General features: G+C 37.9%; 1 protein-coding gene across 1 annotated transcript in view; it reads right to left on the reverse strand.

Annotated features, from left to right (window-relative positions):
• The window catches only part of Cryz (crystallin zeta), a 26,674-nt gene continuing 6,833 nt past the window's right edge, over positions 1–19,841 (reverse strand). The window contains exons 3-9 of the mRNA XM_070007299.1: positions 18,846–18,998; positions 15,043–15,206; positions 9,823–9,874; positions 5,563–5,712; positions 1,764–1,865; positions 1,578–1,673; positions 1–1,122 (exon numbers count right to left, since the gene is read on the reverse strand). Coding sequence (XP_069863400.1) covers positions 958–1,122; positions 1,578–1,673; positions 1,764–1,865; positions 5,563–5,712; positions 9,823–9,874; positions 15,043–15,206; positions 18,846–18,998 — 882 coding nt within the window. The 3' untranslated portion in view covers positions 1–957. The remainder of the gene's footprint in view (positions 1,123–1,577; positions 1,674–1,763; positions 1,866–5,562; positions 5,713–9,822; positions 9,875–15,042; positions 15,207–18,845; positions 18,999–19,841) is intronic.

The following is a 19,841-nucleotide window of genomic DNA, read 5'->3' on the forward strand; positions in this document are numbered from 1 at the left end:
TCCATCTCAAAAAGAAACAAATTTACTTGACATACTGTTGGTGCTAAGATGTCTAAAAGGTTACCCTTTTACATAGCTTCCTACAGGGAACACCATTAGCAAGTAGCCATTAGGAACTGGGCAGCAGTGATGGAAGGTAGAAATGACAAAGACAGATAAGTCAAACACAAGATTTCATTTTCTATAGGCTTTATGATAGATTATCATGTTATAAAAACAAATTCAGACTCTTCTCAGTATGCTAGGTTTATAAGCTCATTAGTTTAAGTAATTTAAGTTTCACCCAAATAGGTAATTATAAATGTATTCTGGAAATCAAATCAATCAAGAATTATCTGTCTGAATCACAAGGTAAAGATAAGGTTGCCCTTATAGCACACATGATCAATCAGTAATGCAGAGAATATTCTAGTATTTGGGAAGTATTAGGAAAGCTAACAATTTTCTTTGGATATTGTTTATTTCTGTCCTTACATGAGATTTATGGATTTAGATGAGATTAGTTATTCATAAAAGGACTTTGTTTGTGTGCTTGTTCGCTTTTTCAGTCCAAAAACTCTTGAATCAGACAGTTCTGGGCTGTCTTGTTGATTAGTGACTCATAAATAAAGTAAGCTCAGAAATCTAACAGTCTAATTTTGAATTACCACATTTTAGTCAAAGGTTCAGAATTAGTTAAGTTAGAATTTCTGAGATGCAGCCCAAAGCCACATGGCCATTACCATGCCACTTCCTCCTTTGAAGACCCCTGGACCTGAGTGAGAGATAAGGCATGAAAATGTTGTCAGCTATGAAATAAATTTTACTGCTTTGTCTCCGCTACCTACAGAGAAACCTTGTTTTTTTTAAATGTATGAAATTTACAGAATCAAATGAATGTTAATTAAAGGCAGTATTTATAATACTGAGGGGAAAAAAAACCCTCCTAATTACTCAGAAAGTCTGTGACAGCATTAATCATCGCAAGAGAAGGATCATTTTCCCAAGAGTCCCACTGCCGTGAATGATATTTTCATGGGCCTGAGCCACCTTCTCCAAGGGATACTGGGATCCTATTACAGGTTTCAACCAACCAGCTTTTATTCCATCTTGAAGGGCTTTTGCATAGTGCCGAAATTCTTCCTGAGGAAAGAAAAAACAAAATACTTTTTTTTTGTACTCGAGTAGATGACTAAATTTTTAGAAACATCAAAAAACCTTCTATATCTAAGAGTAGCACCATACAGAGACTCTTAAAAGTATGTGTTTTTTGCTACCTTGTACTAACTATAGAAAAGAGTCCTTATGAGAAGGGTAACCATACGCTCAGTTTGTGTGGGTCAGTGGTATTTGCAAAATTCTAATTGTCTTGAAATAACGACTACTAGTATTTCCTTTCTCAAAATGTCCTGAACATAGATAATAAATTATGCTGTCCTTCTTACTGTCCCTCTAGTTTTTATCTGCTCCTGTAGTGAGCTAACTAACCTGAACAGCTATCAGTCTGCCAGACTAGGTAAATTGTACCAATGTTTAAGTTATCAAAATCTATATATCTACCGATCTATCCATCTGTCTGTCTGTCTATCTTTTTTTACCTTGGTGGATGAAAAGAGAGAAACTCCAATTATACTAGACTCCTTTGCCATGATGTCCCGTGGGTTTATTTCAATAGGGCCTCTGCTGCCAACAATCTGTTATGAAAACATGTCTACAGTTAAAGATTATTTCAAAATAGTATGTAACTGTGGCAAAACTTCCAAGTGGTAAAGAAAAACACTTACTATTACTCGTCCTCCAGAAGACAGAAGTTTCAAGTCATTACTAAGATTTACATTAGCTAACATTTCAATAATCACATCAACGCCTTTTCCACCAAGAGATTTCTGTAAAATACAAAACAATGTACAAGATGAGAAATCGCAAATCTGTGAATAGCTACTACAGTACTATGTTTTACAGAAATGTGTGTCAAATGATATAAAAATGCTACATTTTTAAGACACTGCAAATTTTAAAATGATCTAATGATATAATATGATGTAATTCCAGAGTAACAGCCACAATAGCTAAGATGATAAAGGTTTACATATACTTGATAAACTGCCATAATGACATAAAACTTAACAGAAATTTTCAGATGCTAGACTCAGTTTGAGTATAAACTACTTTTTCCTTAGGTGAAAATTCCTAACTTCTAAATGAACTTTTACAGAGATATGAGCTATCAATTAAAGAAAATCTAAATCCCCTGGGGATTGTCATTTTTATTTAAAAGGAGGAAGAGATATAAAGACACTGGGATCTAGTGTTGAAGGATGCCTACTCACATTGTTTTATTCTAAATACTTTACACTGTGCTTCATACACTAACTTTTCTTTTGGGCACTCTAATATTGTTTTCCAATATCCAAAACTGTCTCTTATAAAAGCTAATATATATCTACATTTCATTATTTTACTTTACAAAAACAGACAAACAAAAGTGTCTATGCCAGACATTATCACAGAGTACAAAGAATGGAAATATCACAGGGTGCTGGTGGCTCACGCCTGCTCAGGAGGCTGAGATCTGAGGATCTCTGTTAAAAGCCATCTCCAGGCAGGAAAGTCTGTGAGACTCTTATCTCCAACAAACCACTAGAAAACCAGAAGTGGTGCTGTGGCTCAAGCGGTAGAGCACTCGCCTTGAGCTGAAGAGCTGAGGAACAGCGCCCAGGCCCAGAGTTTAAGCCCTATGACCGACAAAAAAAAAAAAAAAAAAAAGAATGGAATATCAGCCTCAAAACAAAGCTAGGAGTTAAGACAGAGAACATCATACTCATAACTCTAATATATGGATTATGTGCTATGGTAGCAGAAATAAGTCAGAGGCTATACAAGAAACCATTTAAAGTTGGATTGCCTTCAGTGGGTAGAGAAGGCTCCACAGAGTCAAAGACATGGGCCTTGAGAGAAAAAAAAGTTTCCTCAGAAAAATAGAAGTAGACAAGAAGGGGAAGGTAGATATGGTAAACAGTAAGTCTCAATACAAGAATGAAAAGCAAACTCATAAGAAAAGCTAGGATATGTATGGGCAAGGATAAGCAGCAGAGAGAAGTGTGTTAACTTTCTGCTACTTTAACAAAAACACATACAATCACCACTTTATAAGAGAAAAAGGTTATTTGGGCTCACAGTTGTGGAGATTTCACTGCACAGTCAGTAGCCCCCATTGCTATAGCAAGGCAGTAGGTATATCATGGGAAGCTGTGCATGTTGGTTCATGCTGCTCATCTCATGAAGGCTAGGAAGCAATGACAACGCAGGAGGATGGTCCAAGGTCACAACATCACATTCAAGTGCATACTCCATATAACGGAAGCCTTTCAATTCAGTTCTACCTCAGAAAGGTTCCATTACCTTCCAATCATAGCATCATGGGCTAGGAGCCCAAGCCTTGCACACATGGGCCAGCAGAAATGCTTATCCAAACTATAGGGGACTGTAAATTGGAAAAGGCTATGAAAACACACTGAATGTCATGTTAAGGAACTTAAACTTTTTCAAGCTCACTAATGCGTCAGAGCCTGATTGAGGTACTGTAAGTGCAGACCCAAACAAAAGAATCAAAATTTCCTCTCTTCATAGAGCTTCTATTTTAGTTACTTCTAGATATTTTTAAAGAGAGACTAATAACGCTAGGGGTAGAGATGACAAAGAAAAGATTAGCTTAGTTGTGAATAGTAGGCAATCCTGGAAAAGCTGAGATCTAAACTAAGCAATAAATGAATGGAAGAGAAAATGAAAGGTCTATCAGAAATGAAACTGATGGAATGAAATGACAACTTGTTGAGTGGGAAAGACATGGGTGTGATGGTGCATGTCTAACACTTGCTACTAAGAAGGAATAGATTAGCAGGATGGTGTTCAAGGTCAGCCAAACTTAGCAATTTCCCACCTTAACTAACAAGCCAAGTTTGGTAGTTTCAACGGTATTTCCAGCTATTTAGAGGCACAGGTACGAGGACTGTAGTTCAACAGTGGCCTGGGGCAAGAATGTAAATCACTACCTGAAAAATAAAGACAGAAAAGGACTGGAGGGGGGGATGTCTCACCTGTTTAAGAAATGTGAGGTCCTGAGTTCAAATCCCATCACTGGCCCTCCAAATGAAAAAGTTAATTTTTTTAAAGGTATGTATGTAAATGAGAGGCTCTGTCTTGGGTGAACAGATGAATGGCAATGTCTAGCAGGCTCAAGGCATGAAAGAATGGATCTTGGGCCAAAGATAGTTTAGAAAATCAATAGCATATGTGCAATGCTTGAAGCACCAGAGGGAATAGAAACAATTGTGATATAAGTCCAGTATGTAGAAGACAAGAAGAAGGGGGAAAAGCTCAGAAAATGTTAATATGTAAGCCAGATGAGAAGGAAGGGGACTACAAGTACAGTCAGTGAAGTGAGAAAAGCAGCAGCTTCAGGAAGAAAAGTTTAGAATAGTATGCTCATGGAGAAGAAAGCAGGATAAAGACAGAGACAGACAGAAAGGAGCAAAGGAGGAGCTCCTCACTGACCCCCGAGAAGCTGAGTAGTTGGAATGTAAGCCAAATTGTAATGAAGAATAAGAGGATAAAAAAGCAGTAAGTACTCCTTTTTTTAAAGTGTGGTGGTAAAGGGGAAGAAAAAAGGAATGGGAGGATAAGTTAGAAGAATGATGCTCTTTGAGATGGGAGAAGTAGCGACCTGAACAGAAGAAATCAGTAGACAAGATAAAACGCATAAGGCCTCATGTCTTAAAGTCAGATTGCTGCTAAGTAACAAACATATTCATAAAATAACCAAGGCTTTACTCCTATTTGTAAATATTCTTAGAGAAAAATATCAGGGTTAAGAGCTATATTCTAGCTTATCTGGACACATTAGTGTTTTTGTAAGGTGATTTTGTGGCAATAAACTCTTCCTTACAGTTTTCTTTAGTTTGTAATGACTTAGTCCATTCAATACTCAGTACCTAAGAAATTCTAACGCTTCTCAACATGAGGAAGTGGTTTGAGGATTACTATTTAGTAAACTGCGAGGAAAATAAAATAGGAGAACTTCAGAATCTGTTTGCATCAGGGTTTGCTCAGTGGTAAAGTATTTGCCTAGTATGCTCTTGGTCCTGAGTTTCATACTCAGAGCTGCAAAATAATGAATGACTCTGAACTCTGTCATATGCAACAAAACCTCACTAAATGCTATCACCACACTGGACTGTTCTTCCTTAAAAACCTCATTCCCTTGCTAGACAGATCTAGTTTGAGGTGGCATCTCAGTCTCTATGGATAACTCGGAGCAGGAGTTATAAATACTAGGCTGTGCATTAAACATCACCAATTTAGAGAGATTTCATTTTATTTTATACACATGCATGATATAAAAATGGTAATGTAGATCTGCTTTTTAAGTCAATTAAAACTATAAAACACATAACAGACATAAAAATACATACAGGAATACCAAACAAGCAAATAACCTTGAGAGAGTAGCTGGCAAAAGGATTTATAAAACACCAAGTGAGGCTCTAATAATATTTCACTTTTAAAAATTATACACAATTTTACCTGGATTTTATCAATATAATGAAGTTCTCTGTGATTAAACACCTCATGGGCTCCATTTTCCAAGACAATCTTTTGTCCCTCCTCAGTACCAGCTGTGCCCAGAACCGTTAAGCCGTAAGCTCTAGCAATTTGGCATGTTGCTAATCCAACCTGCAAAATAAAATATAAACCACCAGTTATATACATTCTCCATAGCTTGCAAATATTTATTACATATACAGAGCAATTTTCAGATTCTTAAGAAACTTAAGGTATAAACGAATAAGTAGGGAAAATAACTTTTATTGTATAATAATAAGACTTCCCACACATTGCTTATTTTGACTTCACAATAATCCTATGACTTATATATTATGTCTCCTTCCATTCTACAGAGAGAGTTAAGCTTTAAAATATAGTACTTTGCTTAAGTCATATGCAGATAGAGAAACAGGAGCCAGAGCAAATCAGACTACAGGACCTGAGTTTTTTTGTTTGCTGGTTTATTCGTTGGCTATATTCAGGATTAAACTCAGGACTTCCCAAGAAGACATAGTTTACCATTTGAACTATACCTTTAGCCAGAACTTGAATTTTAACCACTGCACAAAAATGGTTGCTTAGCATCTGCTTTGTGTAAAAGGTGTAAGCGTTATACAACCTGAACAGGCTCATTAACTTTATGGTTCCACAAATTGAATACTTCATACTCAAAAACAAAGACCTCTACTACTTAAATAAAGACACAGGTACATGTTCTAGATAATAAAATTATCCATATGCTGCATTTTTCAAATGACTGGTATGTGCTAGGCACGGTATTTAATTCAAGAAGATTACATTCAAAGTACAGGGTTAGACAGTCACTGCATATACTAACAAATGTATAAAATAAATTCCAAAAATAGTGTCAGGAAAAAGACCAAACTGGCTGTTGGCTTAAAACGAGATTAAAAGAGCCACAGCTTATGTCATCAGGAATGGCCACTATGAAGAAACAAAACCTGAGAAAGTGAGCAGCAGCCAAAATAACACCGGACAGCCATCTGGGGGCTGACAAGGTGCATGGCCATGGCTAACTGGTCAACTGAGAATGTGCTGAGGTTGTTCAAAGGGCAGAAGAGTAGGTTAGCATGGATCAGGGATGGATGCTGTTAAGAATGATGATGAGTCTAGAGAGGCTGAGTGACACAGGAGTTTGGTAGTGATCAATGGACTATAAAGTGACTATCACAGGATCATTGGATAGCTCTAAGCAAGGGAGTATATGATCAATTTAGTCATCACTAAAGATCACTCAAAGCATACCCAATGAAGAACATGGAAAGATGAAATCCATCGAATAAGTCTAGATAAGATATAAAGCTTGGACTAAGCTGGTTGATAGTGGAAATAATAATAAATTCAGGTACAGTTGAGGTAAACTGAGATGACTTCCTCATATAGTAAAGTGAAAGGTGGAGAGAAAAGCCACTCTAGGGTTGTTGGTCAGACTGATTAGTCCCACTAACTGAGAGTATTAACTTACTAAAAGCATGAAGAATCTACTTAGAATTCACTATGCTGAGTTGCACAACACTCACCAAAGTGATGTTCTATAATCAGATGGATAAGGATAGTTGGAGATGTAAGTTTGAGATTCATCATGTTCTAGGTATTTAAAGCCACAGAATTAGGTGGAATTGCTAGAATACTCCACAAATGTGCTTAGTACAAAAGAGAAGGAAAGCTGGGTGGTGAATATTTATAAACCCAGAATTTAGAAGGCAGAAGAAGGATAGTGAGTTTGAGGCCAGCCAAGGCTGCATAGATGCTGTAAAAATACAAAGGAGGGTAGTTAATTTAAGAAAATAGAATATAGGTAAACCACGATTATTTAAGTAGCAGTACTTGGAGATGTGTTTGATTATATGTCAAATTAGTAACATTTTGAGAGAGCACTTTTAACATTTTTGGGCCAGGCAACTGTGCTGTGGAGAACTATCCTGAACTATTCTGGTTTCTGTTCACTTGATGCCAGACTCCTCTTCCTTCCAGTGTCAATGAAGAGTGTCTATAGATATTGACAAACGTCCTTATGGAGAAAAAGAGAAGACGTGAAACCACCCACACCTTATTGATAACTACTGATCTAGTAGGATGGGATGGGGCAAAACAGAAAATAATTAAGATTAAAAAATGATGAGAGAAACTCCTGAAATGGCAGCCATCACAGACTCCCAGGCCTGAAATAGACATTAGAAATTATGAGGCCCATGGAATTTGATGAGCCTGACCTGAGTTCTAAATATGGCAGAGATTTGTCAGATCCAGCAGAAACAAAGAAACAGATAATACATGGAACGGAGCCTCGGATAAAGGAACAAAAAAAAACCATTTCAGTGAGATACAAAACATTATGGAGTCAGCAAAACCAACTCTGGCTACTCTTCCAATAAAAAATACAGCTCTCTTTTTTAACCAAAGATTCAATGCAAATACATTTCTGTGTGCTCAGGTTTACAAAGAGTTACTCAATAGCTTTTGAAAAGGTACTATTTATTCTGTTGTTGTCAACAATAAAACTAGGGATGTTCTTTCAATAGATGATGTACCAGTTTGTGTAAATTGTTTTTCTGCTTCTTACTTTACTAACAGTAACACAGGGCACTCCCTATCAACACGATGAAACTATAGCTGTGTTCCTAAGTCCACAGCATTTTAAATGTAAGACATAATCCCACAGGAATTTGAATTAAATGAGGACAGAGAGCACGAACAGATGCAAGGCAAAAAAGCTCAGCACTGTTTCCCTCTGATAGGGCAAGGGGGATCAGAAGCGCTTCACTCACCAGTCGCCAGCCTATCCCTGCCAGCCAGGGATTTAACAAACTCAGCCAGCTCTGAGAACACTGAGGATTTTAACTTTAAAAGCAGAAAAACAATCATGGTGAAACAACTGGCTACAAGAGGGCATAGGAAATAAAAAGATTTTCTTTAAATTCTTCTTTGTCTGACCAAAATATTTCTCTTATATATAGAATACATGCTAGCTTTCAGAAAGCAAGACAAGTTAAATAAATACACGTTTCTTGACAGACCTTCAGTGATTTAGGGTTAAATTTAACTTAACCCCAAAATAACCTCTTCTATGAAAGCTCAACAATGGAAGATTTTTAACAGGGTTGATCTTTCATATTTTCTCAAGCCCCATTGGGACCATCTTGGTGCTTTAGTAAATAGTCTGGCTCAGTGAAATCCTTCAGAATTGATCTCTGTAAGGTATACAGGAAGATATGAAATCTCATGATTCAAAACAAGAAGACAAAATGGCCTGAGTTTTTTCAATAATTCGGCCATTTTTAAGGGTAGGTGCATATTATCAGTATACCACTGTCCTCAGCCCAGGCATAAAATGGTATACAATAAGTCATCTCGTTACACCTCCTCCCAAGAATACACAGTACTTTTAAAGGGGATAACAGCTTGCTTAAGGTGAGCCATCTCATCCTAAGCCTTTTATTTATTTTTATTTAAAGCAAAAAATCTCATCCCCAAAATTTCTAAAGCTTCTACATGCAGGATGGAGGTCATGTGCATTTCTTGTTAAATTCCATCCTCTGAGCTCTTAACTTTTTCTCTAAGCTCCTCAAAGGCAGTTTGGCAGCTGGTTCTTGAAGAGGTTTCTGACAGCCCTGTGCTGGGTGATTTCCATGAAGGGCTTATTTGATAAGTTCTGAGTCCTCTCCCTGCACATTAGCATTTTGAGCTATGGGTTGTGGTGTTAAGGATACAGCTGTACACTGTGCACTCTGCGAATGTCATCAAAGCTCAGCAGGCACACAGTGGAGGGAAGATAGAAGGGACTGAGAACTCACAGTGTGGCTGTGTGGTGCTATCTGGGACAAGTCAGGTAAAGCTTTAATGAGCCTTATTTCCTTATCTAAGAGAATACGGAATTGATATTAACCTTTAGAGCTGTTTAAAATTCTAAACAAATGTTCTGATAGCATATGTTACTGGAAGGCAAACATAAGGCCAGTGTATCTTGGTGTCCACACCCAATCTAGATGGAAAACTCTACTACATACATTTTTGATGTGGTGCTCTGTTGATTTATTAACAAGAAATGCTCCAGTAATGACAAAGGAACAATCTTTGAGAAGATATAATTTTTTATAAAACCTTCACTATATAAAAGGAAAAAAGACCACATGATTATACCTTTAAAAAGATTATAATGTGAAAACAGTAAGTCCACACTCAGCTTATATAAATATCACTCTAAAAAAGATGACTTACTCCTCCACTTGCCCCATGAACCAGAACACTTTCTCCAGCTTTCCCACGGGCACTGCAAAAGAAGGGAGAGATTCCATCATTTCATGCTTCGGAGCTAGTTAGGGTCAGGTGTTTTGTTATCTCTAAGGAATTTCTAACTTTAATCTAGCTAACACTTATCCAAAGAGCAAATATATCCTGTCACGTAGCCCAAAGTATTCGCTGAACTCCACAGGGTCAAATGATCCATCTTCAGAGCCACAGGTCAAAGAAAATGTGGGTTCACTTTTTTTAAATTGGGGGTTGCTGAGTGCCAGAATTAGAAGCACGATGCTGAATCAGATAGGCTGAAATTCTTTTTTTTCCTTTATTTTATTTTAATTTTTATTTTTTGTGAACATACTGTACAGAGGGGTTACAATTACATGGGCAAGATAATGAGTACATTTCTTAACAAGCATTGCAGCCTCCTCCTTTGTTTACCCTTCACATCCCTTCTCAGCCTCCTCCCCCCCCCCGCTCCCCCCCCAATTCTCCCCCCCCCGCACCAAAGTTGTAAAGTTCATTTTCGACATGGCAACTTGTACTTCTCATTCTTGCAATGGGTCCACCTATATCCTTAAATGACTTGTTTTTCCCCATCTCCTCCACAAATTATACCGACATCAAATATAGTGAAAGCAGGGGTTATACTGAGGGGGAGGGACATACAAAGCAACAAAGAAATAATCTTATAAATGAGTTAGAAACAAATGCATGAAAGAAAAAAACATTTAAATACATATCTAAGGGTTCATTTTCCTAACATCACATTATCTGACCTTTTCTGCTTGACTCATACATATACTAGATATTGCAAATAAGGGAAACCATGGGACCTATGTTTCTTTGGGCTTGGCTTACTTCACTTAATATAATTTTTTCCAAGCCTTTCCATTTCCTAACAAATGGGGAAATGTCATTCTTTCTGATGGAGGCATAGAATTCCATTGTGTATATATACCACATTTTCTTGATCCATTCATCTACTGAGGGGCATCTGGGTTGGTTCCATATCTTAGCTATGGTAAATAATGCTGCAATAAACATAGTTGTGGTGGTAGCTTTAGTGTGGTCTTGTTTGTAAACATTTGGGTAAATGCCCAAAAGTGGGATTGCTGGGTCATAGGGGAGCTCTATGGGGAGTCTTTTGAGGAACCTCCATACTGCTTTCCAAAGTGGTTGAACAAGTTTACACTCCCACCAACAATGGAGTAAGGTTCCCTTCTGTCCACATCCCCTCCAGCATCTGTTGTTCTTGAGTTCTTGATTATAGCCATTCTAACTGGGGTGAGGTGGTATCTCAATGTTGTTTTGATTTTGCATTTCTTTTATGGCTAGGGAGGTTGAGCATTTCTTCATGTGTCTATTGGCCATCCTTCTTTCTTCTTCAGAGAAGTTTCTCTTCAATTCTTTAGCCCACTTATTTATTGGACAGTTGTTTCTTTGAGGATTTGTTGTTGGGGGATTTAATTTTTTGAGTTCCAAGTATATTTTAGATGAGACCCTTGTCTGTTGTATGGCTAGTGAAGATCTTCTCCCTATCCGTGGGCTTGTGGGCTTTCTATTGATCTTGCTAGCTATGTCCTTTGCCATGCAGAAGCTCTGCAACTTCATGCAATCCCATTTGTCCAACCTTTCTTTGATTTGTTGTGTTTCCGGGTCTCTATTAAGAAAAATTCGGCCTGAGCCAAGGAGACCTAGGGTTTCTCCTATTCCATCCTGTAATGTTTTCAGAGTGTCTGCTTTGACTCTGAGGTCTTTGATCCATTTGGAGTTGATTCTGGTGCAGGGTGATATACAAGGATCTAGCTTTAGTTTTCTACAAGTAGTTAACCAATTTTGCCAGCACCATTTACTGAAGAGGCTGTCTTTCTTCCATTCTATTATTTTAGCTCCCTTATCGAAGATTAGTTGGCTATAGGTCTGTAGGTTCATTTCTGGGTTTTCAATTATATTCCATTGGTCCTGAGGTCTGTTCTTATGCTAGTACCAAGCTGTTTTGATTACTATGGCTTTATAGTAGAGTTTGAAATTTGGTATTGATATTCCACCAAAGATAGGCTGAAATTCTTGTGAGTAAAAGTGGAGCTGTTGAGTCAAGAGGGGTTTGAGTTGTTCTTTCCTACATATGTCCACAGAAGGCGTTTTCAGGTAGATTTATTACAGCTCGGTCTTTATTGTGTAGGCCAGAGTAATGGACAGGTAAGCACAGCAACTGGACTGCTTGTGGCCAGGGGCAATAGGATGAACATCAGATGGCATTGGTATGTAAGCTCTCATTTCAAGAAGCTTAGCTCAGTCAGCAAAGTGGAGACAACAAACTCTGTCACAGAGCCTCCTCAGATGTCCAGATCATGATCCTCTTGATCTCCACCTCCCAAGCAGGTGAGCTTACAGGCATGACATATCACCCTCAGTTGCCCCAATGAATATTTTAGAAAATCTTTCATACAGTCCCTTGAGCACTAAGGACATATTTCCATAAATACCCAGAAATGAAAGAGAAAAAAGAGTGGCAAATCCTGCCTTGTGTTCTCAGTTAGGACAGTTTTTCTCCATAGTTGGGGTGACAGCTAATGCTACCTATACAACATGATGAGGCATCTCATACTTGTTTCAGCATCATTCTATATGTTTCTGTGAAGATGGTTTTGGATGAGATTAGCAAATAAAGTGATAGCTTTTGATTAAAGGTATTACAGTGAGTGTGTGGAGCCTCTTCCAATCAGGCAAAGGTCTGCACAGGACAGAGACTGACCTCCCTAAGCAACTCTGCAGATACCTGTGGGCATAAACTGAAGATCTTCCTGAGTCTCCAGCCCTCTGGTTTATCCCATCAATTTTTAGACTTGCCAAAGCTCCACAATTTTCATGTAACAGCCCTGTCAATTCTGTCTCTGGGAAATGCTGACTAACACATTCATATTCCCCCGATGCTCATGGCATGGCTTGAACACCTGCCAGTCCATGCCACTTGACCCATGATGTCTCCTAGTGCTTGAAGATGAATACAAAGTCTTCTCTTCTATAATACCATCCCTATTGTAGATTTCAATATTCATCAAGAAGAAAGTTTACTATCACAATCCCAGACTTCTCCACTTCTAAGGTAACACCAGCAATGATTCCAGCTGAGAAATATAATCCCTGCTGAGAGCTCTTCTTCAGGTTTTCAAAGAGCTTGCTGACTGTCCATGTCTACTTCTGCCCATCATTTCCTTCCCTACTCAGCCAGCACCCCATGACAGAGCATCCAGTGTCTCTCACTACAGTACCTTCATTTTCTTTGCACTATTACACTTTTACACCAATACTCCAGCCCTGGACTAATGTTCAAACCACGCTTCTTTGTAACTTATCTAAATGCCTAAGTACTATAAAAGAAAATCCCATTATCCCACATTTTGGCTTTCTTTAGTTCTAATTCTCCAATGACTACTTTGTCTCTACTTAATTAGGAAAAGTGAAACAATCACATATAGTCCTATCAACACTGCACTGCCCTCTCTACCCTACATTTCCATACTTTATACTATCTTTACACTTATAGGTTTTAGGGATCAGCTATCTTTCCATTAGTTGACATGAGGAAAGTCAATCTCTCTACCTATGTACTATGTCTTTTCTATTTTGGTTTACATAGGACCTTCTTCCATCAGGCATTCTATCCCCTATCCCTCTGCTAGATGCTTTCTCAGGTAGAAACATGTTCAAGTCTGATTAAAGTCACCAAAGACTATTATTCATTATTTATTTGTGGTGGTACTGGGTTTTAAAATTTAGGGCTTTCCAGTTCCTGTATGTACTCTATCAAATGACCCTTGCTCCTAAGCCCTTTTTATTTCAGCTGTTTTTCAGTTAGGGTCTCTCAATTTTGATTAAGGCATCCCTCAGAGCTCTCCGATCACTGGTGTGCACCACCATGTCTAGCTTATTAAGACGAGATTTTGCTAAACCTTTTGACCAGGGTTTAGTTGATCGTAAATTATGATTAGATTTGCTAAACTATGATTCCTCTGATCTTTTCTCTCAAGTATTTGGGATAATAAAAATAAGCCACCATTCCTAGCCCTGATGACCTATTAATTGCTAAGTCTGACTGCTGGTTTCTCTGTGCAGATCGCATTGCTATATTGCCACAGTTCTATATTAGCCAAGCTAGAAAGCTTCAAGTACCCTTAAGCACCATTCCTCTCTCACTCTTGACCTACAAACGATTACTAAATGCTCATGATTTTTCTATACTAAAGTTGTCTCTCCTCTTCACTCCATATCCTTTTCTCTGGCCTGTAAGATTTTGTCCAAGGGAGACTGCTATAGGATTTCCATTCCTGTCCTAAATTACAACCTTCTCACAGCAGATAGATAATATCAATAAGTCTCAAATATATGGGTAGAAAACACTTCCTGACCTCCAATCCCTTACAGAACAATGTTCTATTGTCTAGCTTTCTACAATCTGAAACCTACCCTATTAGATTATGATAACTAATATTTATTGAGACCATGCTCCAATTTTATTCTTTGCTGTTCTTTGACTTGAAAATTTCAATACAACAAAAACAATTGCTATACCTCTCCCGAGATAGCATGCTGTTTTCTCCACATGCCACACTATTCCTATTATTAAGAATGTTCTAGCCCCTCCCAAGCGCTCTTCCTCAAGCAAGTTCTTTCTGATTCTCTTTAAATGCCTAGGGGATTTGATGAAAACATAGATTCTCTGGTCCCAGTGGTGCTAAGGGCATAGGGCTCTCTACTGTATTTTCAAACTTCTGCCTAGAAGATTCTAATGTACAATAGGGTATTTGAATTAAGCCTTAAAAATAATCCAAGTCTTACCTTTCTCCAGGAAACAGCATCTCATCAACACAGGCATATCCCTTATGATTCTATAAACCCTTATACACATCAGTGCATTTCACCACTGAAGATTCTACATTATATATAAATATTATTACTCGGATTTATCTCCCTCACTAGTCTGGAGGCATCATCAAGAGGATATTGGTTCTGCTCTGTATCCCTAGTGGTCAGCAAAACCTCACAAATTAGCAGTTTCTGCTCCATAAATATTTAACGATAAATAAGAAATAGCTCAAAATGAGAGACAGAGGCATGGATGGATGGCAGGAAGGAAGGCAGTTAGCACTGCCCACCTCTGAGGCTGGCTCTAAAGTTTGCTGAGTGTGTCATTACCTGTGAAGCAAAGCTCGGTAGGCAGTGAAGTATGGGATACCTATGGCGGCTCCTTGTTTGAAGTCCAGATCCTCTGGGAGCGTGTGAACAGTGTGATCATCGGCGACAGCATACTCTGCGTAGCCCCCGGAGACGGTGCGGGTGCTGAAAACTCTGTCACCTTTCTGGGGAAGAGATCAAATAATAAAGGTTTCGGGGCTGTAAAGTCTTGCCCAAATGGGTATACTTCCTTATGAAGTATCCTTTATGACAAGAAATAAGTATTTATAAACTGATTTCTAAAACACTGGATCTCATAAAAGTAAGTTTGAACTTTTAAAAATAAAATTAGTGAAAAGAAAAATTAATCCGGGTACCAGTAGCTCATGCCTACAATCCTAATTACTAACAAGATCTGAGAATCTTCGTTCAAAGCCAGCCCTGGCAGGAAAGCCTATGAGACTCAATAAACTATTCAACAAACAAACAAACAAACAAATAAACAAAAAGCCAGAATTGGAGCTCAAGTGATAGAGAACTAGAGCAAAAGAAGCTCAAAGACATCATATAGGCCCTCAGTTTAAGCCCCAGGACCAGCACAAAAAAAAAAAAAAAAACAAGAAAAAATTAAGAAAATGGAAAAACAGAGAGCCTCTTGAGTGGTATGATGATAATGGTGATGATGATGATGATGATGATGATGATGATGATGATGATGATAACTTGCCTCTACTGAGAGCTAGGCTCTGCATTCAGCGTCCTATGTGGTCATCACAACAGCCTATGTGAGGCAAGTATTCTTTTTTAATTATCTCACCTCTCCAATAAGGCTGTTGGAAGTACAAATAAGTTCCATAGTATCCTCTAATCAAGTTGTTAGGAAATGGCAGTCCTTATAAACCTTTACATTTTGTGTAAGATACTAAGGAAAGAAACAAAGTACAGTTTCTTCCACAAATAAAACACAGGTTCTAAATTCCTTTCATGGATTTCTCACTCTTGTATTCCCATTATTTTTCGTGCATACACCCCACAAAGTGTGGAACCAACAACAAAAAGTATGGATTCCAACAACAGGATGAGCCAGGACTCACTTCTTCACTCAGAGGAACTAGTCACAGGGAGTCGGCTGGGCCTTCACTTTTGTAAAAGACCTGGATGGCATTATATGAGCAATGTTATCTGTATGCTAGGTGAAATTAGAATGCCACTGTAATTATCTATCCTAAATTTTCTTACTTGGAAGAATAAATACATGTTCTTTAGAACAGCAAAGACTGTCCAGTATATATTATACAATCTTATAATTTAAAAAAATGAGAAAAGGCATTCTACAGTGGATCTCCATCCAACAGTATTTCAAGAAATGGTCAAAAAGGACTATGTTCCAATAAATCTCACTTTTACATCTTAAGACACATGCGAGGCAAGCACTCTATCACTGAGCCATCTTCACAGCCCAAGACACATTCTGAATTAATTTCATTGTAACTCATTACTAAAAACTTATTGCATGGAAAGCATTGTTTGAGTTCTAAAAAGTGATTTAGTACCAAGACATTGTCCCTAATCCTAAGCACCCTAAACTGTGAGAGGAAAGAAAAAAAGAGGAAGTTATTTCTATCTATTGTAAAAGCAAGGCAAGCACAGAGAATCATCAAGGGCAGGTACAAAAATATAAAGGTATTATTTCTGAAGTGAGGAAATTACATAGAAGCAACTATTTGACACAGGTCTTAAATGACAGAAGGAGATTTTGAAAACTAAAACTGAGATGTCAATTATAGGTGAAGAAAACAGTTACCAAAGGAATAGAAGCAAGAATAAAGAGCTTATGAACATTTATTCACAATGAAAAAGTTAGTAGTCTATAGTATGTATGCAATAGTTTCAGGAGATAAAATGGAAAGCAATGAAAGCTGGAGTATGATATACCTCAAATCCAAGCTTATTAGATTAACATTAATTCTACCAAGCAAAAGAACCAATATGAACAAACACATAGACATGAGAGCCTATGGGGTATGCAGAGAAGAGCAGTCCATTCCCTGCTAAAGACTGAACTACAAAAGAGGCGGAGTGGGAGCTGAGAATGAAAACACAAGCAGGAGAGAGCATAAGACAACCTTATCCCATAAGGAGGTGCATCAGCAATACCTTACATCTGCAAGCAACTGACTCAAGAATCAAAATAGAAGTATGAAATAATCAGAATTCCATTCTAGAAAAATGATTCTTTTCCTAGAATAAGGAAATATTTCAGGGGCAAGAAGAAAGGGGAGCACAAGTTAAGTGTCCAAGAGAGAGATATAGATAAGTGGGTAAAATAACCTGAACTTAGCTACAGGCGGCGGGCATGCAACAAGAAAACACTGGATACAGTCAGGGAGAGCTAAGTGAGGGAGACCCAAGTGAGTGAGCCTCAAGCCACAGGAATCAACCACAGAATGGATCATCAGTGACAACTGACTGGCTCGGTTTCAGATAAGTTGAGTAAAGTCTCCTGCAGGCTAACCCCATGCAGTCAATACTCTTCAGCAGAACTTTCTGCGCCTAAGGAAACATTCTACATTTGTACTGTCCAGCTGGACAGGGGCAATGCCTGGGCCATGTGAACACATCACATGTTGGATGGCCTAGAAACTGGATTTTTAATGTGAATTTAAGGTAGTTTGACAATCATTTTAATTGCCACAATGAGTCTATGACTACTAATATTTTGGACAGCACTGTCCTAGAAAACACTTAAAAGACAGAACACTCAGTCGTGAAAACAAAGGGAGTGCAGAAATCATCACATAATAGGTATTGAAAACAAAAAGCCCAAGGTTTCAAAAGGGACCAAGAGTCCTGGATAGCATCCTGATTTGAATGACCTCCAGGGAAAAGAAGGCTAAGACAGGATGCCCAGAGTGGAAAGGGAGAGGCAGACAGAGGAAAATGCCACTGAAACTATAGAAAAAGGTTTGTTTTCTTGTTTAAGAAAAAAAAAACTTAAGTGGCTGAAAGTGTCAAATGTTACTGAGAAGTCAAGAAAGATAATGACATAAAAGGGCCCATTAACTCCAGCAATATAGAGGCCATTAGTGACATTAGCAAGAATCATTTCAGTGGGGCTCTGGGGGCAGAAGCCAGACCGACACAATCTGAGAAGTGAAAAGCTGTATGACTCTGTCCTCTTCTTCCTCTTCCTGTACACGGGCACTGTAAGCTTCTCCATCTCGAGCCTAATTTTGGTAAATGTGCTGCCAGAGTTGAGCAGGTTAAGAAACTAAGGAAAGATACTAGAAGATGAGCACACTAGGCATACACTATCCATGCTGTTTATACCTTTTGGCATGACAAAACAAGAAGCAAACAAAACTCCTGATCATAACACTTTCACTGATCTCGGTCTGTTCATGGGTCTAAAACTATACAATGACCTTTCATGTTTACTTGTCTTAGTTCATCTTCAAAAGAGTTAACTATCCCTTTATGTTATAAAACTAAATTTACAAAAGGAATTAAAAAGCGTCTTGGCTTGTATACTACTGAGAGTTAGGATATAATATTTATTTGTTTTATTTATTTACACATTTCTATTAAATCAACAGGATAACAGTTCATTCTGTGGAGCTGTGAAGATATAAAAATTATTCAGCATTCATTTTATGTGATTCCGAAAAATAAAGTCTCTGGATAAGAAGTAATTTCTTTTCTGACTAGAGGAGTCCCCCAAGTGGCAGAAATTATATAATGGAGCCTATGAATGCCTCAAAATAAACTAAAATATTTTAAGAAGACATATTAAAGCAAAATAGAAATAATTAAACATGTAATACCTTGAAAGTAGATACATGATCTCCTACAGATTCTATTAGCCCGGCCACATCGCTGCCAGGGGTATAGGGTAAGGCCGGTTTCCTACTATAAGTACCGGAGCGAATGTAGGTTTCCACTGGATTCACCCCACACGCATAGACTTTGATCAGAACCTGCAACGACAATGTATTTCAGTTCTAACAGCACATGTAGACATTGTCTTAGGATTATGCAATAACTGCAGATTATGAAAATAGATAAAATAAAACAAATAAGCTCTTATCTTCCAGGAGCTCACATTCTAATTCTGCAAAACAATGTATAAATAAAAAGGTAAGAGTCTTGGCTTACATACTATATTTAAAACAGTTTTGGAAAACAATACCATAAATATTTTAAGGAAGAGATCTCTATGTATTTATAGGCCTATTTACTTCTCTTCCTAGGTACATGAAAAGAACAGTAATTCCTGGCCCCCTTCATCGTTATGAATAGTCAAGGCACTGGGTTCTAACCAATGAAATGGAGTCCTTGCAGTGACAAAAGAGCCACTTGCAGACCTAACCCAGACAATCCACACTGTGCTTTGCACTTTCATGGAGAACTAGAGTCCACTGCCAAACGCAGTAGAGCTGTAGTATGAAAAAAGCCGTAAGTCATTGTTAAAACCCACCAACACTTTATAAGTTGGAAAATAATTTTCTATTGTTGAACCACTGAGATTTTGAGATTACATTTCCTAGGGGAGCTAATTTTCCCAATTTTCCCTTAATGTAGAATGATTATCTTTCTTATAAAGAAACCCCTTTACACATTTTTTTGAGGGTTTTTCTTAAGAGTAAAAGAAGGTCTTCAGAGAAAGTAGTATTTGAGGTAGACCTTAAAAGATGAATAGGAATGGGAGAGAATGAGGATGCATACTGTCAAAATGCTTTATATGAACATATGAAAATAGAACAATTAAACTTGGTTTAAAAGTGGAGAGAGGGGATGAGGGAGAGAGATAGAGAGGGCAA

Source organism: Dipodomys merriami, unplaced genomic scaffold (genome assembly GCF_024711535.1).
Source record: "Dipodomys merriami isolate MVZ:Mamm:240054 unplaced genomic scaffold, mDipMer1.0.p SCAF_7, whole genome shotgun sequence".
NCBI lineage: Eukaryota > Metazoa > Chordata > Mammalia > Rodentia > Heteromyidae > Dipodomys > Dipodomys merriami.